Here is a 24144-nt window from a genome sequence, read left to right on the forward strand (position 1 = left end):
TCACGGCCCCCTCAGAGCATCCACGCCTTTGATGTCCCTCCAGCGAGTTAGGCAAGGAAGCCCCCCACGAAGGGCCGCTTCTCCCCTCACATCCCTTCCGGGCATCAGCGGGAGCAGCCTGCTCAAAGGCTCCCTCCGCCTCCGGCGCCCCCTTCCGCCGGGGCTGCGCGCGAGCCGGGCGCCCGAGGCCGGGGGGGGCGGGGGGCGGGGGGGGGCGGAGCCCAACTGGCGCCGCGAGGCGCGCGTTCGAAAGCAGCGGCAGAAGGCAGAGAGGCGAGTGCGCACGCGCGGTGGGGGCGGGAGAGGAGCGGGAGAGGAGGCGCGCGCCTGGGGAGGAGAGCGCCATTTCCCTGGCGAGGCCGGCGGGTAAGGCGCCTCTTTCAAGGCCTGCAGGCCGCGGGGGGGGGGGGGACACCCCTTGGGAGGGAGACCCTGTAAAGAGGTGCAAGGGCGCTAAAAGGGCCGGGTGGAATTTCTGTGCAGTGGTACCTCAGGTTACAGACGCCTCAGGTTACAGACTCAGAAATATTACCTCAGGTTACGAACTTTGCCTCAGGATGAGAACAGAAATCGTGTTCCGGCGGCGCAGCGGCAGCGGGAGGCCCCATTAGCTGAAGTGGTACCTCAGGTTAAGAAGTGTTTCAGGTTAAGAACGGACCTTCGGAACGAATTAAGTACTTAACCTGAGGTACCACTGTAGTTGCTAACTCTAGAATAAGCTATGGTGGTACCTCAAACGTTTCAAAAGAAATCGAAATGAACTGCTGTCCTGTAATGTGCAAGCCTTTTCCAGGCAGGGGCAAATCCAGCAAGTATCTTATGTTTTAAGTTGCTGCCCCTGTGCTATATAGATCACACAGGATTCTTGTCAGGACATGATAAAGTAAAAAAAAAAAAAAGACCGCGTAACATTGGGTCCTCCAGACTGGGATGCCTACTTGAATAAAATATTGGGACTCTTCATAAACAATCACATGACATGGCGCGCGCACACCCCATATGAATGGGAATTTTCTTCAACTTAGTGGGTCCCAGCCCCCTCAAATATTTTATTGGTACAAAGGGATCTCAGCCCCTACCCTAGGAATGGGCTCTTAGGCCTTCCTATTATCCTGGCCATTGCCCATACTTGATCAGGCTGTTAGGAGTTGTAGTTCAGCAACACACCTGTAATAATTAGTCTTGAATAGAAAAAGAAATTGTGTGCCTCAAACTCGGTTCTCCCTCTGTTCATTGTCAGTTTTTAAAAAGTTAATAGATGAACATACATGTTTGGTTTTCTTGTCTGTTCTTTTCTTGCTGTTCCTGATCGTCCCAGCTGTGCTAGGAATAGAATAATACTCTGAATTCAGACTGAGAAGAAAACGGAGACCAACAATGAGTCACAAGGTATATTTTAAACAGTTTTAAAGAATATTGGTGATTAATGCTGCCAGGGCAGAGCAGGACTTTGGCAGCTTAGTTCCTCTTTGATCAAATTTTTCAGCTTTCTCTAAGGTGTATATTGAGTTTACATAACTGAGGTAACTTAAAAATCTTTGGTACTAGCATCTTGGTTTTGATGATCATTAAAATGCCACTTATATTTAGATGTCCAGACTTTCCACAGTGCTAGTGGTATTGGGCTTAATGAGTTGAGGAACTTGAGCACAATGTGTGACGACACATTCACACACAGTAGGATGTTACCGTAGATTCCGGCATATTAGACGACTTTTGAACCCCAGAAAATCTTCTCCAAAGTCGGGGGTCGTCTTTTACGCCGGGTATGGTTGTGGCAGGTGGCGGCGGCGGCTGGCTTGGAACAGCGACGGGCAGAAGGATGGTAAGATCCACCTCCCGAAGCAGCAGCAACCGCGGCAGCCTCCCCTTCGGCCGGGGCCCGCCTGCCCTGCCACCATGGGGACCGCCGGATTCCCGGGCGGAGGGAGGGACTTCCACGCACTAAACACCTCGCCTTGGGTGCTGCTGCTGCGACGGCAGAGGCAGTGGAGGGGTGCACGCTCTGCCCCTGGCGGCGCTTGGCACCCTTGCACACTGGGGACAGGAAACAGCTGTGCAAGGAGGCCATCTCAATATGGGATAAATCCTGGGGGTGGGAATAGGTCTGCCTGCCTCTCTTTCCACACCTATTTATGGAACCCTGATTTTGTGTATGTGTCCACCTGCCTGGAGAAACAAAATGCAACGGTGCTGAACCCCCGCAGCCTAAAGGCAGGAGTTGTTTGTTGCCCATTCCTGGGCATTTCCTAACTTTGTGCCTTCTCTCTTCTCTTCCCCCTCTCCCCCATGCTGGGATGATCAGCTCCTGACCCCTGCGCTGTGCCCACAGTCTTCCTCTTCCATCTCGGCCCGCCTCCCGCTCGTCCTTACCCTCCGCTCGCCTCCAGGGTGGCGGGGGACGCAGAGAGCTCTGCCGCCCCCTCCTCCCCACCCTGGACAGCACCAGCCCTGTTGTTCTGTCACTGAGCGCTTGGTGGGCGGCCAAACTCTATAATTTAACAGCAAAAGTTGGGGGGTCGTCTTATACGCCCAGTTGCCTAATACGCCGGCATCTACGGTACCTTCTTTGCTGAGGCCTAAGGTTTACCTTTAAGGTTGCTAGAAAACCTATACTTAACATAAGCATCCCACTTGCTGGCCCCACCCCGAAAAATTGCAGAACACAGAAGAGTTGCACTTTTCTGTACTCCTTGTTCATATGGCTTAATTGTTAAACCATGTGGGTGAGAAGTGTCTGTTCATGAAAGTGGTATGAAAGTGAGGTTTTCCGCACTAACTGAATTTGCAACCCAATCTTGGTAAGTATACTGCAGACATTGGCTGTGCATTCAGTGTAAACACCCACCCCATTTAAACTGTCTTTCGTAATAGTTGATCATATTATTGCATGACAAGTAAGACTTGCTACCAGGCAGGGAAGCTTTACAAAAGCTGCAGTTTGGGGGGTTTTGTTTCAAACACATTTAGCTCCTAGGAAGTGGGTCTTCTGTGTCTTCCATTGCTACAGCCCTACACCGTCATGTCCCCATTGCAAACCCCACTGAATTGAAAAACAGATGGTGGTGTGATGGGGAGAAACAAGGTGAAATCTGGTGTGTACACAAGCCCTCATATACACAAATTAACACAGCCTTCCCAGTAGTTGCACCTGCCCTGTGCAATGCCCTCCCATCAGATGTTAAGGAAATAAACAAGCATTTAAATTATTATTATTATTAGACAGGAAATTGAAAAATCCCGTTATTTTAGGGAAGACTGGTGGCCTGTAATGCCAGCTTTGGCAAAAGTATAAAACTGTTTAAAATAATTGCCTCAAAATATCGGCTTTTGTGCAAAGTGAAGAAAAACAAGCCCATTAGGAAGGAAATACTAATTATTTTTGTTATTTGTAGGGAAGACGGGGTTCATTATTGGGTTTCTGTATTACCCATTATGAAAACTCAATAAAGCAATAAGGTGTATGTATTATTTTTTTAAGTTTCCCCTGTTTTTTCGTAGCATTAGCCAGGTGCTTTTGTGTCTCTGATGGGAATGTGCTATAAAAGTGTATATGCAGATAGGAGATTATACATTTGCTTTTTGGTACAGTCATTCATGAGCTTTTAGAATCGAGGGGAAATTGAGGGGGAATAACTGCTCCATATATATGAGACTAGTTTATGTACATCTAATCTCTGTATGACTGAGTTTGCTTTTAACCGAAATGGTTTTTGTTACCTTCTGGTTTCTGGTCTTTAGGGCAGATATTATATCTCAGAGACTCAGCAGCATAGTTACCATAGCTTCTCTAATCTGGAGATGGAAGACAACTATGGCAAGTACCAATTTTTTCTTTCTTCATTTTGTGCTGATAACCGTTCCACAGTTTTGACTCTGTGTGGGAGACTGTTTCAAATATTCAGCTGTGAAGCTCACTAGAGGAGAAAATGAGGCAATAAAACATTGTGATCCATACAAAACTCTGCCGTTGGATAAATGATTTATACTTAAGCACAGCATACATTTACTTAGCAATATACAATATGTTATGAGCGTGTTTTATTACTAGATTTGGTAGTTACGGTAGTTATTTCTCAGTGCAGCTGGGGAGATTCAGCACTGGGTGCCACGGGGGCTGGAGGGGGGCACTTCGGCCACCGGTGAGATCTAGTTCATAGAGGATATTGCTGGTAATAATGATATAGAAGGAAAGGAAAGCAGTTTACACCTGATGACTAAAAGACCAACTCCAGACCTACTAAGAGGCTTCTCCAATCCCTTCTGGTTTTGACAAATGTAAGACTATTGCCAAACTCCGTGTGGGTTTCTTTCATAACTGTGAAGACCAGAAATAGGATTTTCATGTTTTCTGAAGTAAAAGCACAGAGGAACCTGCAAAATCTGTAATATGATGCTCTGTAGCAAAGTCTTAATACAAAGGCACTCAAACCAAGACCCACTTGTCTTATGAGACCATTGGGGAAAATGTAGCCATACCTCTTCAATTTCCTTGAAGAACTCTTTTAATTGGACTGCCTAATTGAGTAGCTTCAGGGATTCAGTTCCTTGGAACTTGCGCTTTATTTCATAAATGTGCTCATTAACGTCTGCAGCAGTCTTGCACCACTGAATACATTTTCTTTGTTTAGTACCCTAATCACCTAAATCTTACAAGTGGGTGTATTTAGCCACTAAACCTGAAGTAATTCTGCGGTTATGGAATACTGAGAACCAATAGCTTTTCTTAGTTATCTGATTAATTTCAATATATTAGTGTGTTCCCACTTTTTAACTGTGATACATCTTTTAGACCACAAAGCATGCTTCCATCTTTGTTTTTTTCTAGTTGATCCTTCAGATCCTGATAAACTAATGCAGTGTCCATATGACAAGAATCATAAAATCAGGGCATGTAGGTTCCCCTACCACCTTGTCAAGTGCCGTAAGGTAGGAAATGTAGATTCTATTATTGACTGTGTGGAGCCTGTATCTTGTGGCTTTATAGTTGACTTAAGAACATAAGAGCTTGCTGAATCAGGCCAATAGCCAATCTAGCTGGAGGGTGTCCGGGAGGGACACAGCTGCTCCGGCAGCAAACCCCACACTGCTTTTTCAGGCAGTACTGGGCCTGCGCATGTCAGCTGCGTTCCTCTCAGACGCCCTCAGGACACAGTTGCTCTGGCGTGCACCCCGCCCCACAGTGTGCCCCGCACCCTAGCGCGCACATGCACACCCCCCCAGGTGCCAGCAGGGCTTGCTACACCCCTGGAAAGAGGCAGCCCACCCCACTTGCTCAGATGAAGGCAGACAAGCAGGCAAGCAGAAGAAAGAGCACTTTCTCAGGCTCCCTCTGCCAGGGCCAGGGCTGGGCTGTGGAGGGAGTGGGCAGGAGCTCCTTCGCCCGAGCAAGTGGGCAGCCACCTTCCCTTCTTCCTGGTCCCTCCCTCCCTCCACAGCTCAGCCACTTTTTCAACCTTTTTCAGGGTTATTTCAGACATCATGATGCATCACTGTAGAGTGGTACATCAGGTTAAGTACTTAATTCGTTCCGGAGGTCCGTACTTAACCTGAAACTGTTCTTAACCTGAAGCACCACTTTAGCTAATGGGGCCTCCCACTGCTGCCGTGCCGCCGGAGCACAATTTCTGTTCTCATCCTGAAGCATAGTTCTTAACCTGAAGCACTATTTCTGCGTTAGCGGAGTCTGTAACCTGAAGTGTATGTAACCTGAAGTGTATGTAACCTGAAGCGTATGTAACCTGAGGTACCACTGTATTTCAATGCTTAGCTGGTGATACGCCATATTTACTCAAATCTACTTCTCACCTTTTTTGGCCAAATTACATTGCAAAAATTAAGGTGTGCATTAGATTCTTTTTTTAAAAAAAATATTTTTTATTAATTTCCACATAAAGAATACATAACACATCACATTTTCCACTTTAACAAATTTTTCAGTTTTGGACTTCCTTCAGCCTCTCTGACAATCATCCAAATTTAATTTTTAAATACACAGTTCTTAAATTCACTATTGCCTTTCGAAAAACCATTTGAAATCTATTTTTCTTTTTTACAATATTTCTTAAACTTTTACAGAGCTTCTTTAAATGCCACTAACGTTATTTCTCTATCACTTATACCTTCCCAATAGTCCATCAACTTTCTCCAGTCCTCGATAAACTTTTGGTCTCGTATATATCTGATCTTCCCTGTCAATTTATCAGTTCTGCATAGTCCATCAATTTTATTCTCCACTCCTCTAATGTTGGTACTTGTTCTTGTTTCCAATTCTGGGCCAGTAGTATTCTCGCCGCTGTTACTGCATATTGGAAAAGTTTACAGTCCTTTCTGTTTATTTCGTTTCCTATAATTCCTAAAAGGAATTTTAGGAAGGTGTGCATTAGATTCAGTGGCACATTAAGACTCCAGTAAATATGGTTTTACAACATTGGAAAACCAGATATCATCCAGCCCTACTTGGGGCACTTCTACTTTCCACATTCCTCTTTTGGAAGAAATGTCCATTTATTCCTCCTCTCTGCTTCCTGTTATCTAACCAGTTTCTGATTGAGCTAAGTGGATTCATGAGTCTTTGAAAGCTTTGTTGGAAAGCTTTTTGGAAGTCCAAGTATACTGTGTCAGCTGGATCACCTCTGTCTATACGCTTGTTGATGCTTGGGATGTGTCAGTGCTGTTACTCTTTGCAGTTTGTGTGAGATGAATTTTATCAACTAAAGGACATTTTTAAAAAAGACAGTGTGGAGATAAACTGAAACCGCCCTCCAGTTAAGTGCACACCAGCCATCTGACCTGATGCTCATTTTTTCAATATATCTCCAGAACTACATAATGGGTAGAGAAATGTTAGCCCTACAGTACTTGGTACTAGGATATATAAACCTTCCAATTGCAAGGTGGACTCTCCATCCTTGGAGGATTTTAAGCAGAGATTGTATGGCCAACTGTCATAAATGCTTTAATCAAGATTCCTGCATTGCAGGGGTTTTGGACTAGATGATCTTCAGGGTCTGTTCCAACTATACAGTTCTGTGATTCTGTGAAGGACGTTTTGGTCAGGCCCAGTGGAAAGGTAGATATTTCCCAGGCATAAAGGCCTGGTTTGTGCATAATACAAAGCAGTGTTTTCTTTGAATGTCCAAACCCAGCCCAGCAGGCTAACCATGAGAGTGCTTGCATGTCTAAGCAACTCTTCCTGACTCTTTTTCTGAAAAAGCCCTTGTTTCTAACTTTGCCTGAAAGCAGGCTCTTCTCCCACCCCATTCCTCCAGGGGAAGCCCTTGCTTACAAGCTAGACAAAGCCACCTGCTTTGTGAAGAGAAAAACTGCAATGGACCATGCTGCTGTCTTTAAGTAACAGATACAGTGGTACCTCGGGTTACATACGCTTCGGGTTACATACGCTTCAGGTTACAGACTCCATTAACCCAGAAATAGTGCTTCAGGTTAAGAACTTCGCTTCAGGATAAGAACAGAAATCGGGCTCCGGCGGCAGCAGGAGGCCCCATTAGCTAAAGTGGTGCTTCAGGTTAAGAACAGTTTCAGGTTAAGTACAGACCTCCGGAACGAATTAAGTTCTTAACCTGAGGTACCACTGTATGCTGTTAGTTAAGGCATTGGTGAACTGATACCCAGCTAGCCTGATTGTTTAATCTTTTTACAATAAAATAATTAACACTTCATGGAAAGAAAAACACCACTGACCTTTCACAGCATGCATACACAAATCAAGACTTCAAGGTGCTAGGACAGAACTCCTGATTTCCTAGTTCCATGTTTGTGAGCCTGTTGGTGTGTTGTATTAGCTTGTTCTACAGCTAATAACTTTTGCCATGCACATAATCAGGGTTGTCTGAAATATACGTACTGTATATAGTTTGATAGTTCTGTATTGCATAGCTTTAAAATAAGATAGCCATGTCTTTGTTTTCTAGAACCATCCTGATAAAGTGCAGCAACTGGTCACATGCCCATTTAATGCCCGTCATCAGGTGCCCAGAGAAGAGATCAGTCAACACATATCAAGCTGTGATGACAAAAGGTGCATTGAGCAAGACATTGGTAAGAAATTTTTCAGTATGAATTAATGGCTGGCAGCTGCCTCTTACCTTGACTTTTAACATTTCAAAGGGATTGCTCTCAGTCTTCTATAATTCCTTTTTGAATCTATAACACATGTTTGTGGTGCCTGTTTGATTGTGATTTGAAGTAGTATGGGTAGAATAATATTTTTTTTCTTGCTGAGCTTGCAAGTTTTTCCAGCACCTGGCTTCATCAGGCTAGTGACTTTTATTGTTGAATATTGTATCAAAAATTACTCACATTAAGATGAAACCTACTTGGCATTTGAGTTAATACAAGACAAGAAGGGCCAGGGTCATAAAAATTGTGGGTAACTCACGCCTCCTGTTCACTAGATGTTTGAGGTCTCTTCTCCAAGCAGGTAAGTTTGGCTATGCAAAGATGGACAAGATATAAAATAACCAATACAGCTTGGACAGCTTTGAACACAAAGATGGGTTCAAACCCCTAATCACAGCCATGAAGAAAACTTGTCCTTACAGGGCCAGCACAGGCATAATTCTGGCCGACCTCTTGTTAGACTCCTGCCGCCCACCACAGCTTTGCTGCTCAGTTTACAAAAATGTTACCTGTGCTTGGTCATTAAAGAATTGGGCAGATTAAGATGAGGGCGTTGGGAAATTAGGTCCATTTTTCTGTCACACCCGTAGCCAAGGAAGGGCTGTGCTGTTCTAGAAAAGGCAGGCTTGGTGCCCAGCACTGCGTTAGGCACTTCATACAATGCTTTTTCTCACAAATAAACTTCTTTCATTTAGCAATCCATGGGGATAGCCGCAGAAGAGAGGTTAGTGTGGTAAGCTCCTGGCAATCTCCTCCATGCGAAGAAGACTGGGACAGAGGTGAGACTCTGTGTTTCTGATACTTCTGATACTTTGCTAGAACATCTGCAAGACCAAGGGCCTGTCCCCTCCTGAAACTGTAATGATCTTAGTAAGAAGGAATGCTTTTTTCAAACACCTGTTCTGCCCGAGCCATTATTTTCCATCACCTGTGCTGGAAAGAAAATGATATGTTGTACAACTTGAGGTAAATTACTTTATTAAATGGCTGTGTTTGCTCAGGCAGAACTGCATCAGTTGTATTCTCCTTAGTAAAGTCTGGTGTTTATTCCATGCTTCTCATATGTGGCTTCAGTAATATTTTTGTTTTACCTGACAGACGTAGCAGGCCAATCGAACTCTGTCTTCATTTGGGGCACAAGCCACCATGGTGAGGCAAGCAGGTAAAGTTGGGTTATCCGGCACTGCAAAGATGAAGGTTATCTTCATCTTTTCCTTCCTTTGCGCTTGTTTGTTGTGGACAGAGAAGTAATTCTTTTTTAAAAAATTATTTGGGGAGTTATCATGAACAATGTAAGCTTTTGCTTACACTTGTGGGGGATATGCCTCCTTCAGATCTTTGCATAGGTCTAACACATGAGGGAGAGTTTTGATGAGTGTTGTGTCTCTTTTTCTGTATTGAGAATGGCAGTGTGCAGTACAACCTAACAGTAAGTTGCACTCCTCTTGCTCTGTGCAGGATGGCTTCTCTCCTTTTTTGGAGGCACAAATGATAGTGATTTCTTTCACTACTCAGGAAGGACAAAGCTTGTCTTTCCTCCATTGTGTTGTGTGGGTTGGCAGGATGACAGCTCTCATGATACTGAGGCTTGTTTCATGTAAGCTTTTCTTGCTGTCTGCCCCTGCCCCCCCAAACACTCACACACACAGTTCAACCTTCCCCAACCTGGGTCAGATGGGAGTTGTAGTCCAAAGTTTCTGGGGGTGCCAGGAATACTGGACTGGGGAATACTGGATTACAGTGGTACCTCTGGTTACGTACTTAATTCGTTCCAGAGGTCCATTCTTAACCTGAAACTGTTCTTAACCTGAAGCACCACTTTAGCTAATGGGGCCTCGTGCTGCCACTGCACGATTTCTGTTCTCATCATGAAGCAAAGTTCTTAACCCGAGGTACTATTTCTGGGTTAGTGGAGTCTGTAACCTGAAGCGTATGTAACCTGAAGCGTTTGTAACCCAAAGTACCACTGTATAGCAAACTGGATAACTGTGGAAGCTTCTGGACATCCTGCACACTCACAAGCAGCACAATTGCATAGCAGGAACCAAATCCAACCAGGAACTTGCAGTGAGCCATGACTTAGCCTGAAGTTTCTTCCCAGTGGGTGAGTTATAAACTCCCAGGAATCTTCACCCTCCAATCCAATTAGTGTTACAATAGCTGCCTTCCAATCACGCAGTTGGTGCTCAGAGGGCAATGCAGTAATCCAAGCGGGAGGGCATTGGAACATGGACTGCTGAGGCCATGCTATATTGACCCAGGAACAGCCACAGCTAGTGAACTAACCTAAGCTCGGACATAAGCACTCCTAGCTAAAGCAGCTACTTAAGACAGATTGGAATCCAGGGTGGGATTCAGCTAACAAGCCCCACTAGGGATGAAGCACAGCACAATTGCTGGAACAACACCCCCAATTTGGACCCGTGGGAGTATAGTTTCTGAGACAAGACACTGCACCTTCTGAGAGAGCAGTCCTAACAACAACTAGAAGTCTTGGTTGATAACCACTGTCAGACAATTTTTCGATCCCTGGGAAAACTTTCTACTGTTTCCTAGCAATGAGCCTTGGGGGGTGCTCCTCCTTGGCATGAGAACTGCATTATGTTGTAGATCCAGTACCTTATAGTGGCATTACTCTCAATCTTCTGAGTCTGACAGTCCCTAGTCATAATGGACTGTGGCAGGTAGGCGGTTCCATGCATCTCCTTCTCCCTAGCATTGTTTCAGTTGCAGTGCTAAAAGACCTACTGCCAAGCAGCTGTATATAAAAAAAACCCTGGCAACATGTTTAGTTTGTCATGACCCATCACAAATAATCCTTTTAGCAACTTGGAATCTGTAGACTATTAGTGCTCAGAGTTGGAAATAATATTGTCACCTGCAAAGTGTAATCACAATTTAAAGGTGGAAAACCAGGAGTAATGTCTGGTCTGTCTCAGCCTTATAAATTGGCTGCTTCCATTGTATTAACTGGATAAGCAGCAAGTGGTTTTTATCTTTGTCCCTTTTAAGCACATAACAAACACTCAGCATGAATGTGTTTCAAGACTAGTTAACAAGTTGCTTTTCACTGTTTTAAACCTTGTTATTTCAGTGACCAAAGCTTTTACTTTGTTTACTGCACTTTATCTTAGCCTGAAGAGTGAAAAGAGCATTTATAATCTGCCCTTCACCACCCAAAGGCCCCAGGGCAAAAAATGCATACACTTTAAATTAACATGAAGCTAAAACAAAATGCAGCAACAATATAGGTAATTAACACAAAAAATCACAGAACAATAAAACTACAAAGCAGCAGTTAAATCAAAGCACTCTCAGTGCACCTCATCCCTGTCTAGAAGCCTGTCCAAAGTGATCTGTGCTTCTTCACCTGACTGTAAAATGTGTTGAGGTGAGATGGACCTCAGAGGGGAGGTCATTCCAGAGAAGTGAAGCTGCCACAGAGAAAGCTCTCCCATGGGCCCCCACACCACGAACCTCATTGGGCATGGAGACACCAAAAATGCCCCCCCCCCAAAAAAAAACTCGTAAAGCACAGGCAGGTCAATGTGAAAGGAGGCATTCTTTCAGATGTCTGGAATTAAATCTTTCAGAGCCTTCATTCTCATAGGCACCTTAAATCAGGCCCAGAGGACAGTTGGCACCCAAAGAAGTTGCTTCAAATAGGTATCATAAGCAGACCATCATCCACACCCATTAACAACCTGTCTGCTGCATTTTGCACCACTTGCAACCTCAAGACTGTTTTCAAGGCCTGTCCATGTAGAGTGAATTGTGGTAGTCCAGCCTGGAATTTCTCAGGGCATGGATAACTAGCTGAGCTATAGCTGTTCAAGGAAGGCCTTAGCTGGCAAACCAACCAAAGCTCAAGCCGCCTAAGCTTCCAGTGACATAGGTGGCTTCAGGACAACTCCCAAGCTACAAATCTGTTGTTTCAAGGGAAGTGCAATGCTGTCTAGAGCAGGACATCTCTCCAAATCATGGACCAAGGAACTCCGCTTCCACAGTGCCTTCCATTTTTTAGTCTCTTAGCCTTCACCCAGCCCATCATATTTATCATAATTATTTTTTACTTCTTCCTTTCCCTTCACCAGGACAGCTTAAATGAATAAAAAAATAAAAAGTTAAAAAACAGATTACAAGTATATATTTCAGGTGTCAAAGACCAGGGTTTTATTTACAGGTAGGTAGCCGTGTTGGTCTGCCGTAGTCGAAACAAAATAAAAAAATTCCTTCCAGTAGCACCTTAGAGACCAACTAAGTTTGTTATTGGTATGAGCTGTGCATGCAAACGAAAGCTCATACCAATAACAAACTTAGTTGTTCTCCAAGGTGCTACTGGAAGTAATTTTTTCTACAGGGTTTTATTTGTCACCCTTCTGTTTAACACTATTGAGATATCGGAGAGCTGTTGCAGTGTAATTATTAGGTGTGATCTGGAAGCTCCCAATTGACTTCTCTGCTATGTATTTACTGAGTGACCTTCAACAAGCCACTCTCAGCCTTCATTCTCCATCTCTAATATGGGAATGATACTGCCCAAAGGATTACTGTATGTGTGTAGTAGATGGCACTGGCAAATCTGTTTTTTCAAATACATATTTTAGAGCAGGTAATGCAGGAGTGGCCTGTATGGTGGTTGTGGTTTGGTTTGGTTTGGTTTGGTTTGGTTTGGTTTGGTTTGGTTTGGTTTGGTTCTTAATGGATTATGTTTCTAAATTACTTCACATGTGTGAAATAAAAAGGAACACATTAATTTTTCATTCCTTCCCCTCCCCTGCCCCACAGTTCTGGATCAAGCCCAGCCGTGGGACTTAAGAACCAGCTAGCTTCAGGACTACGAGCTCCAAGGTCCCTGCCACATGTACTACCATGGAAGAACAGTAAGTGATGCTGGAACTGTATCCATAGTCTACATTGGACCATGAGGTCCCCTGTCACTTTAGTGTGGCCCCTTGACTTGCTAGGTGGGTGGAGCCAGAGCAATAGATGTAAATTTGACCGTAGTACAGTAAGCTACTTTCTATACCCCCTTGCATACCCCTCTCTGTCTTCCATGCAGACAAGCAAGAGGCATCATCACAGCTCAGTATCACATTCCAGCCTGGCAAAATCACTCCAGGTACAAAGCAGGGTCAATGAAGGGAAGAATTCTGAGGGCCAGAGTGGTCTGGAGGGTTACATTTTAGTCTGAGGTTTCCCACCCTGGCTTAGTGTTAAATCTAAAATCAGGCTTATCTCCCCCAGTCAAGCAGCAAGTGATAAGTCATAGAAGAAACAGAACACAGGCTTGTGAGTTTTGGGTAAGACAAACCATGAGGCCAGGTTCACACATAACTAAGATAGCACCATGGCTTGGCCCCTGTTAGTTCAGCTGCATTTTGCCCATTGATTGTATATATGAATGGGAATGTTGAATGAAGAGTTTTAGTTTTGCTAGTCTAACTGGACAAGAGAGGGCACTGTTTGCCTCTGCCTCCTGACAAGCAGCTGCCTTGAAATACAAGTTTAGGAGTGCTTTGGAAGAAGCCTGTCTGGGAGCATAAATAGTATCTGGTATTTAAGTGAGCCCAAAACAGTTGTGGGGGTTTTCAGTATCCCCTCCTGCTAAATTCAGTGGCAGCTTTGTGGTGAACAGCTGCATTAGGTTTACAAAGTCTCCCCCTCTTCAGATCTCATGTGCAGTAACAACCAGGAATGTGTTTGCATGGAATTATTTTTGTCCCCTTCCCGGGTGAAGTGGCTGAGCAGCTCAGCATTCCTCTCCCCCACCCCTTGTCCTATCCCTGTGGTGACAAAATGCCCCTTCCCTCTTAAGGGTTGTGGATACAAGGAGAAGTGTGAAGGTCTTTCCATTCTTCTGTTTCCAGACTTCAGCTTCTTCCCATGGAATACCGTATTTTTCGCTCTATAAGACCCACCAGACCATAAGACGCACCTAGTTTTTGGAGGAGGAAAACAAGAAAAAAAATATTCTGAATCCCAGAAGCCAGAACAGCAAGAGGGATCTGGCTTCTGGGATAGCCTCGCGCTGTTCTGGCTTCTGGGATAGCCGCGCAGCCTGCATTAGCTCCATAAGACGTACACACTTCCCCTTTACTTTTTAGCAGGGGAAAAGTGTGTCTTATAGAGCAAAAAATACGGTATGTGTGAATGTACTATTTTTCATGGAAGACTAATAAATATCGTGGCAGCTCCTATGCTAACAGCTGCAGTAACTAAATTGGTGGCAACACGCTGTAGCTTTCTGCAGTGACTAGTGAGCTTTCCCCAGCTGTGCCCTCTCTGTGCTGAGAGTAGAGGCAGTGCTCCGTAAATGACAGAAAAAACAGAGAAATTAATTCTTGTGTGTGTGTACATCTATCTATAATAATTCCTTATGCAAGACTTCCTGCTTTGAAAAAATGGCTATCACTTAATATGGATACATTATCCTTTACACCCTTTAATTATCATGCAATCTAGCCTTCCCCAACATGGTTGCCTTCAGCTGAAATAAAGAAAAAATGCTTTGTTCCTCCTCCCTTCCCTGGCCCCATTTTGCCTGATGAAGACAGGGATGGGGAAGTGTGGCCCTCGAGGTGTTGGCAGCTCCCCTGGTGCTAATTACCATTAGGGTCCAGAGTGTTGAACTACCCAAGAGAATCTGCAGTACTGCACTTGAAACCCAGTCTTGCTAATGTCAAAAGCTATTGGCCCTAAGAAGTTTTACTTTCCTGCTGTTTGCTCATGGGAGGCTGATAGAGGATGGACGGAGCACTCCCATCTATCCAGCTTACATAAGTAATAATACAGGCTGGCAAAAATAAACATTTGTAGGCTGGAAATGCAGCCAGCTGGCAAATACGAATAGGCTACTACTTTTTAAGTTGCTCAGCAACATTCATGTTAAAAATACCTCTGGGGGTACATTCACTTTTTATAATAAAAAATGTGGGAGTTAAGTACTCCTGCTGCACTTAATCTAAGCTTTTCCTTAAGGCTAAGGGGATAGGAAGGATCTGCAGCTGCCCAAAGGTTTTAATTTAAAATTTAGAGGTGTGCCCTCTCTAAATTTGTCACTCTTTAGGTTATTGAGAGATGGAACTCCATGTTGCAGCTTCTGTAATGCTGCCCTGCCTTTTCCCTTCTACTCTGTTGGAGCAGCTGACAACAATGGAGCCTGGAAATATTTTTTATTTGCCCCAGGCCAATGACTAATTCTGAACACACTTCATTCAAGGGACACATTCTTTCCTTGTCCACCTGGAGGGAATTATGACAATGAAGAGGTGGAAGAACATGAGTTCTGCTTTCTAATATGAAATTATCCCATCTTTCTTGACAATAGCTTTATAGGAAGAACTGGGAAATGCTATGAGCAAATATTTGAGGTATATGCAGGCGTGGTCAAAGAAAGGAGCAGGAGCTTGGCATAAACAGGAAACAGTTTTCCTTGGACCACCTTCCTGAGGGTGAGAAGTGGCTTTTGAAACATACAGAAAGACTAGAGGGAGACACCTCTGATTTGAAGCTGGGTAAAGGTGAAATCAGAACCGGCCTGACCTACTTGTTGGTTCATAAGACCTCTTAAAACCTCTCCACATTTGTTTAACTAGTTTCAAATTCTGCAAAGTGCCCTTTAGCTTGTCTTGTGGTGTGTGCACACAAATCACCTTCTGCTCTGGTTGTGTGGAGCCAAGTTAAGTGAAAGGAAGTGAGAGGCATTAATGTAGTCTTAAGTTAATCAAGGAGATAACATAAGCAGCTGGGTTGAGTCATGGTGCAGTTGAAAGTACCTTAGAGTAGTTCTGCATTTTAAAATGCCCCATTAGGCACACTGTTTTTAGAACAGCAATTCAAACATCCCTTCTTTTTCTCCTTTTTCCCTTTTTCAATTCATAAAATTTAATCATCTAGAAAAGAATTGCCTAGCAGGACTCGTGTTTGTAACACATTTTGTCCACATTCTTTAGGAAAGCAAAACTCAGTACTGTAGAGTACAGTATATAAAATTTTAAACCTCTAAGCTATTGTCAACTTTTGGCTGTCACTAATTCTGCATTTTCTTGAAGGATGGAAATAATAAAGATTTCCATGTGTTCAGAGGATTGTCAACTTATTCCCAGATTCAGAGGATGGAAAATATCAAAAACCTCCACTCTGCACTGATAAATCCCATTGGCCTGCTGATAATCTAAGCTTGATGAGTGATTGGCAGAGTTAAATCTCTTAAAATAGATGGCTTTGAAAGGAAGATACCTCAAACACAGTGGAAAATTCAGTAATTCAATATCAAACTTTCAGAATCCCAACTTTGTAAATATGGTCATTTAGGTAGTCTGAATACATTGGTCAGGATAAATCATTGGTGCTCAGAGATAAAGCAGTTAAATATATTGTGATGTGCTTGTTTTTGACCCAAGAAGATGAATTTGCCTCTGGATTTCACTCCTCACATGTTGTTTAGTACCTGTCTCAGTTTGATAGCCTTGCTACCATCATATGGCTCTTTTCTTGAATTACTCCAGAACTGCTACTGCAATTTCAGTTTAGCAAGAACTCAGAGAATGCATTCTTTGCCTGAAGTTAAATACAGGAATAGTGTGACAGTGCTCATTTTGTTCAAGTAAACAGCAAAACCCTTCCCCAGCTCCTCATATGGCTGTAAGAAGGTATAAACTCTGTTATCTTGTAATGCATATCAACAAAGAGTGGTACAGATTCTGTTTGCTTGCAGTTTGAGTGTTTAACCTGTTGTGATATTTTTGCCCTCCCTTCATATCTCTGGGAGCAAGTAAACTATGAGAAGGATCGGTGGTGCTGTTTTGAGATAATGGCCTTTATGTTAGTGGGATCACAAAGCCATTTTGCCTGACACATTGTGCGTGGATTATCATGGCTTCTATTTTAGGGCCTAAAATTGCTTGCTTTTTATTTAATTGCAGATGCTGCAAATTGAGGACTGTGGCAGAAGCTGTCCCTTCCAATGACTTATCAAGAATTTTGGCAAATACACAATTTGGCCACTGATAGTTCCTTCAGTCAGGGTTACTTCAATAGAAGGGGCATGTTTAGTTGCTGAATAAAAATTAGAGGTTTATTTGGAGAATTTAAACATTCACCCCAAACAGTTACGTTGTCAAGTTTAAGCCCCCAAATACTTCCCAGCTACCTTTGTAGATTTTTTTCTGTTGGCGTGGTAATTCTAGATCCTGAGGAAATGGTTACTTTGATTTCTGTTGAATAGTTAAATTTATCCCTTTTTTCTGACTGCGTTTCTGCAAAAAGAAATTGGCTGTAAATAATTTAAAAGCAATTATTAAAGAATTCTAGTTAATAATATGTTGTTGCCTCATTGATCTCTAATTCAAGAAAGACCGCTTACTCTGAAAACTGTAAAGGCTAGTGGGATCAGTGTTGCTATTAGGACATTTTAGAGTTTGGACTGCCCCCACTTTTATTTTAAAGTGTTAACATGTATTGCTTCATTTAAATTCAAAACGTGGCAAGCAGGCCCTGCTGCATTGGGAAGACCCTCTTGTTCACTCTTCTGAGTTGGGCCCTGGACAGACCTTGGCCCCAAAGTCCTGCTCTGGCTGCCCCGCAGGGTGGTATCCTATAGCCCTCTTTCAAATGTTTTCAGGACTGGCACTTTGGGGAATTGGTGTTGTGGAGCCTTAGCAGAGAGAGGAGGGCTGCCAACCCACGCTGCCTCCCGACCCTCATGTTCTTCCTTGTTTTAAGTGCTTCTTCCCTCCCCTGAGTGAGCAGGCAGGGAGTCACAGAAGCAAGCAGCACTAACGGCCAGAGAAAATGGGCCAACCAGCGAGCAACAGAGGTGTGAAGGTGGTAAGTCCACCGAGGGCATCTTGCCCAGGCACCCTCTGTTTGCTTGGTACCTAAATAGGTCGTCATTCAAGCTTCCAGCCCATTGTATCTTGACAGCCTGTAGTAGGTTTAGCTGTTTGTTTGGGAAAGGGAAATTGTGAGGTGGGGGAGGGACAAAAAGAGCAGCATGTGCCTCCAGACAGGGACAGTTCAGCAGCCCCCAATTATTGTTCAGCTACAACTACAGTTTCCAGGATTCTCGGGGGGGGGGGTGACTGTTAGAGCAGTAGAGCCAGTTAGTATTCATTGATGGTATTAATGCAGCTTTTATGAATTCTTGGTTGATCTTATCCTTGCATGTTGCACTCTGCCTTGGTATATTTTTATGAAAGTGTGGCTTATAGATTCATAAATAAATACTGTGCTTTAAATGCATGGTGTAGATGTGACCTCAGTTTACCGCATTGCTCTTTGCCACAGTTTTGTAACTGCCAGCCCGGAGTTTGGTTGTGATTTCTGAGCTGTGAGACACATCAGATTGCAAGAGCCTCCTTCAAAGCCTCTCTAAGAAATTCCACTTAGAAATGCTTGTAATTTGCCAGGCAGCATTCAAGAGGAATGTTGTGACAATTTCTGAGGGAGTTGGCCTGCTTTTTCAGTGCAAAACCCTCTCCTGTTTGCATAAAGTAGGATGCACTAATCTTTTTGTTATCTTTAGCTCCCCTTTCATGGCCCCTACAATGTGATTGACTTTCTGTTGTGTTTACCTTGTACTAGATAAAAGTCACTTCAGGCAGCAGAAGTGGTTGGTTGGTTGGTTGGTTGGTTGGTTGGTTGGTTGGTTAAGGAGTTCATGGGGGGGGGGACGTGTAAGTCTGGCTGCTTTTGTTCAAAGTATTATAGATTCTGACCATGCATGATTTCAGACAGAGAAATATAAGCCCCCCAGATACAATGTTGCTGCTTATTATTTTTGAACATAGAGTCACCTACAGTCCACATGTTTTGGTTGCCATTTCCCCCAACATTCCTCAGATGAAAATTTCTCACTCTCCCCCCCCCCCACTGACCCTCCTTGATCCCCCCACATTTTTTGCCATCCCCCTGCAGAGCATTTCCTACCCCTTGCCTGCTCTCCAGCAGCTGCTGCAAGTTGCCCAAGGGAGGAGGCCGGCAGTGGCAGCCACGGAGAGACCAGGGAGAGGCAGCAGGGTGCTCCCTCACAGCCGCCATCGTTCAGGACAATCCCTGGCTCAGGTTCCTCCCTGAGCTCGGCTGCACTGGGGGGGGGGGAATCCAGGATCAAATCAGAAGCTGGGATGTCTTCCGTAATTCTGGGTATGTCCCTGGAAAATTGGGAGACTTGGGTATGTGGTACTGAAACATGTTATTCTGGTTTAACTAAAAGTTTATTGCACTTAATGAGGCTTCCATATTTGTATATTACATACAGGATGTTTGATTAACATAACGTGCTCCAAAACTCATTGACGGCTTCCAGAAATGAGCAGCCATAAAAGGAGGTCATGTTTAACATTTGCTCTCAGTGTGGCCAGTCAGCTGCCTGTGGGAAGGCCAAAAGGGGGACCTGAGCCCAGCAGCACTCTGACAGCGGAGGCAGAACACAACCATTGTGGCTCATAGCTAGCGATGGCCTTATCTCCCATGAATTGGTCCCACTCTCTTTTGGAGCCATCAACAGTTGGGCTCTTAGGCTGCTGAACGGAAAACAATATAGTGCAACTGACTTTCAGGGTTGGTGTGTTGTGCAACAAGCACACAGAGTGCAATGGGGGTGGGGAGGCTCGGTTAATTTCATTGTACACAGGTTGTACATTGACAATAAAGGTATTATTATTATAATGATAGCCATCACCACTTTGGTGCATGAAAAAGGGCCTCTGTCTGCCCTGAACCTTCCCAGGTTCACCTTTGTTGGATGTCCTTGAGTTATGAGACGGGGAGAAAATGTTCCTGTCCATTTTCTCCACATTTTGCATAGTTTTATACACCTAAATCATGTTGTCCTCTCATCACCTTTTCTCTAGATTTAAGCCCCCAAATGTTGTAGCCTTTCCTCCAAGGGGAGTTGGGTATAGAAAGCATTAAACAGACTGTAGCCAGGCCTTGACTACTGGCAGTTTCTGGAACGTCCCGGCCTCCTATTTGCAGTGCCCCCCCCCCCAGCCCATGAATCCCCAGGCACGGATGCTTTGGCCATGACTTCACCAGATGACGCTGCTTTAATACTGGTGGTTCTGCATGTTTACAGGTCTCACCTGTGGCATGTGACTGACAGTTTCTTACACTCTCTCGCACACCTTGCCATGCCAAACAGCATGAGGTAATTGCATGGGAAGAATTCACACTTCTTCCCAAGCACCTGGTGGGATCGGGTGTAAGTCTTTGGATGTTTAGTTTGTATGATACAATGAAGGCCATTCTGCTGGAAGTGGAGCAGCGCCAAGAGAGCAGCCACAGCCAACCCATGGTGTGTGTGTGGGGGGGGGGGGGAATTACCCTTTGAAATATTTTGCCCCTTTTCCAATTTTCCATTATTATTATTTTTTTAGAAAGCTTGCTTATTGGCAGTGAAGGATAATGGCGCAAAACGTACTCTGTTTCTGAGCAATGAGGTAAACTTGCTCTTATTTTCCACTTGTTATAAGAATTCTAAGGTCCCAAATATAAAATAAATGTTCATAAAAGTACAAGGCCGCATACATAAGTATATAAACCATGTGTTTGAAATAGTACAAGAGAGCAATCCTGAAGCCCTTTTGACTCTCCCAGTGACCTCAGATATTCCTCTGCAGTGAGGAAGGAAATGGGAAAGCCTATTGTCTCTTTGCTCAAATCCTATCTTAAGGGCATATTTGTGTATGAATAGTGTGAGCTTGTGACCTGGATTCAGGAACTAAGTATTTAGCATCTCAAAAGGAATGGCCAGGCAACCCAGGTGGAGCAGTCAGTGACCATTTTCAGGTATCCTGACAAAACAGGATTTCTGTTGTAGACCACCCCCTTTGATGTATTTCTGCTGTAGCCCGCCTCCTTCTGTGATGTATGTATGATGTTTTGGGGGGTGGTCTTGAGCTACAGGGTAGGCAGTTTCAAAAGTCTATATAAGGGCTTGTGCACTGTTATTCGGGGTTCCTGTCCCTCCCTCCCTGTGTGGGGGTAAGCAGGGAACCCTGTTGCAAAAGATCAATAAAGATCAGGCTTACTAGTTGCTTTGCTTCTCAATATTCTCTGGTGGGCCTCTGTTATTTTCTCCTACCTAGAGGAAAACAACATACGGGCTCCTGGATATCCCATAAGGGAAAAGGAGCTGTTTTTTCTTGCCAATGAGTGCAGAGACACTATGACAGACTCATAGAACTGTGGAATTGGAAGGGACCCCAAGGGTCATCTAGTCCAACCCCTTGGGATGCAGGAATCTCAGGTGGCCATCCAGGCTCTGCTTTAAAACCTCCAAGGAAGGAGAGTCCACCACCTCCCGACATCCACTGTCACACAGCTCTTACTGTCAGAAAGTTCTTCCTGATGTTTAGGCAGAATCTCCTTTCTTGTAACTGAAATCCATTGGTTCCTAGCCTTCCGAGCAGCAGAAAACAAGCTTGCTTCCCACCCCCATGTGGCAGCCCTTTGAAGATGGCTCTCCTGTCTCCTCTCGGTCACCTCTTATCCAGGCTAAACATACCCAGCTCTCTCACCCATTCCTCATAAGACTTGGTTTCCAGAATTATTATAATCCGTTCTAATCGACATTGAAGGTCATTTGACTGAAAGGTGGGATATAAATCCTCTAGATAAATAATGAGAGCCCAGCCCAGTGTACAGTTAAATGAAGAAAAGTTCAGCGATAACACAAAGGAAGAACCATCACCTCCTTTCTTGAAATGTCTGTCCTTGTCGCCTGGCAGACTTCCAGACTCCATCTCAAGTCTGCAGAGCTACTGGCCTCGTGTGTGGTCCTGCGCGTATGGCTATGACTTCACCTCAATTTCTCCCCGTTTATAATATAACCATCAATAATAGTGGTTGCCTGTCAAGGTGAGAACCATGATCACACAGAAACAGGGCTGATAATTGTCTTACATATCGTAGGCACATCCCACAATGAACAAATATTGGGGAAAAGTTCAACTTCCATTTGAACTCCCAATAGTTGCATTGAGTTTTTCTGGAAACAAAGTTTAGAACTGGATTAATAGCCAGAAGGGAAGCTCTTCTAAATGGAAAAAGAAGGGACTGTATTTTTGGACAGCTGGCTGAGAAGGTTATGGAATATTGGCTTGCAGACTTAAGTGACATTTTTAGTCTGGCGCATAAGGAGAAATAAAAGCAAATGTTGGATGAATTACGTTAACTATCAGAATCCCTCTTGCAACTAATGTCCAATCAGATATTCTGGATATGTTAAATCCAGTGGGAAATAGTGGTGGTGATGATAATAAATTGTTTGATTGCCTCCTTTAGCAAGATTTTCTTTCCCATCTTTACAATCTCATGGATCAGTGTTACTGAAAAAATATTAAAACAAATTAACATTTCCCCCCCCCCAAAAAAAAACCAATAATGCATCACAACTGCAATCCTATGCATTGCTTAAAGGTAAAGGTAAAGGTACCTGTGGTAGGAATTTTGATGTCTTAGATATATGTTAAATGTTCATAAGTGTACCAACCAAGCACGTACATTGATCAGCACAGGAAGACCGACCTGGAACCATTTTTGATTCCCAAACTGTCCCAAACTGACCAAATGTTTTCTCTGCAAGGTCAAAGGAAAATGGAAATGCCTCCCCGTTGTCTTTTCCTTCACAAATCCTGTCTTAAGGGTATGCCTGTGTTTGAATAGGGTGATCCTGTGACCTGGCCCAGGAACTCAGTATTTATCATTACAAAAGACTGGCCAGGCTCCCCAGGGTATCCAGTCAAGTAAGCAGGCAATCCAATCAAGTGACCATTAAACAGGTAACCGGTCAGAAGAGATAAACAAGTCACTCAGATTTCTGTTTTAGACCGCTTTTTCTGTGATGTAGGTATGATGTATGGAGGGGTGGTCTTGAGCTCCAGGGCAGGGAATTTCAAAAGTCTATATTGAGCGCCATTGTTCTGGGTTCCTCTTCCCTCCTGTGTTGTGGTGAGTGAGGACCCTGTTGCAAAAGATCAATAAAGATCAGGCTTACTAGCTGCTTTGCTTCTCAATATTCTCTGGTTGGCCTCTGTTATTTTCTCCTACCAATAGGGAACCTATGTAAGGACTCTATATGGGCTCTTGGATACCCCGTAAGGGAAAAGGGCAATTTTGTTTACAACATACCCCTGACCATTAGGTCCAGTCGCGGACAACTCTGGGCTTGCGCGCTCATCTCGCTCTATAGGCCCAGAAAGCCGGCATTTGTCCACAGACAGCTTCCGGGTCATGTTGCCAGCATGACTAAGGCGCTTCTGGTGAACCAGAGCAGTGCACGGAAACGTCGTTTGCCTTTCTACCAGACTGGTACCTATTTATCTACTTGCACTTTGACGTGTTTTCGAACTGCTAGGTTGGCAGGAGCAGGGACCGAACAACAGGAGCTCACCCAGTCGCAGGGATTCGAACAGCCGGCCTTCTGATGGGCAAGCCCTAGGCTCTGTGGTTTAGACCACAGTGCCACCCATGTCCCCCTATCAGTAAATTGCATTGAATTTCCTGGGACTGACTTCTGCTTTTGAGTGTACATAAATAGGATTGCACAGCAAGTCATGCTGGCAGCCATTTCTGACTTTTACGGATATACCTGAATGATATGCATGTTTCTGAAACAGCAGTTTGTCACAATCTCACTTTGAAGTCTTCAGAAATGTAGCACATGGAGAGAGGTTGGAACTTGTAGCTTTCTGAGCTGGTACATCCAACTGCTAACATTCTGCAACAGACCTGAGGCACAGCAGCTGCACTGGGCGCTTCTCTTTCTCTCAGTTGGTGCAGGGAGGTGTGATGAAAGATGAGATGGCAACAGCCACAGAGTCCTAAGTGGGGTTGTCATGTGTCCTCTTTTCCCAGGACACATTCTCTTTTTCAGGGGTAAAATATCTGTCCGAGTGGATTATTTAAATTTACCTAAATTTCTTTGGCTATACTTTCTGGATGAGACCTAGCCATAACAGGTGGCTGAAGACTTGCTTTCCTCTTCTCTTCTCC

At 44.2% G+C, this 24144-nt stretch overlaps 1 protein-coding gene across 2 annotated transcripts; it reads left to right on the top strand.

Moving 5' to 3' along the window:
• Positions 1-237: 237 nt before the first annotated feature.
• Positions 238-17464, top strand: LOC309336227 (gametocyte-specific factor 1-like). Of its 2 annotated transcripts, XR_014153927.1 has the most exons (10): positions 238-366; positions 1319-1389; positions 3742-3817; positions 4829-4929; positions 7935-8061; positions 8838-8921; positions 9241-9304; positions 12931-13025; positions 15473-15596; positions 17070-17464. XR_014153927.1 is itself a non-coding variant. In XM_081851887.1 (9 exons), the coding sequence occupies exons 2-9, from the start codon at positions 1378-1380 to the stop codon at positions 17081-17083; spliced, it is 573 nt and encodes a 190-aa protein (XP_081708013.1). In that variant the 5' UTR covers positions 240-366; positions 1319-1377; the 3' UTR covers positions 17084-17464. The 2 variants fall into 2 exon arrangements, 1 of the variants encoding a protein (XP_081708013.1); XM_081851887.1 differs by lacking the exon at positions 15473-15596 and having other exon boundaries at positions 240-366.
• Positions 17465-24144: the final 6680 nt, after the last annotated feature.

The sequence above is a fragment of the Podarcis erhardii genome (assembly GCF_964252035.2).
Source record: "Podarcis erhardii genome assembly, chromosome: 2".
Lineage (NCBI taxonomy): Eukaryota > Metazoa > Chordata > Lepidosauria > Squamata > Lacertidae > Podarcis > Podarcis erhardii.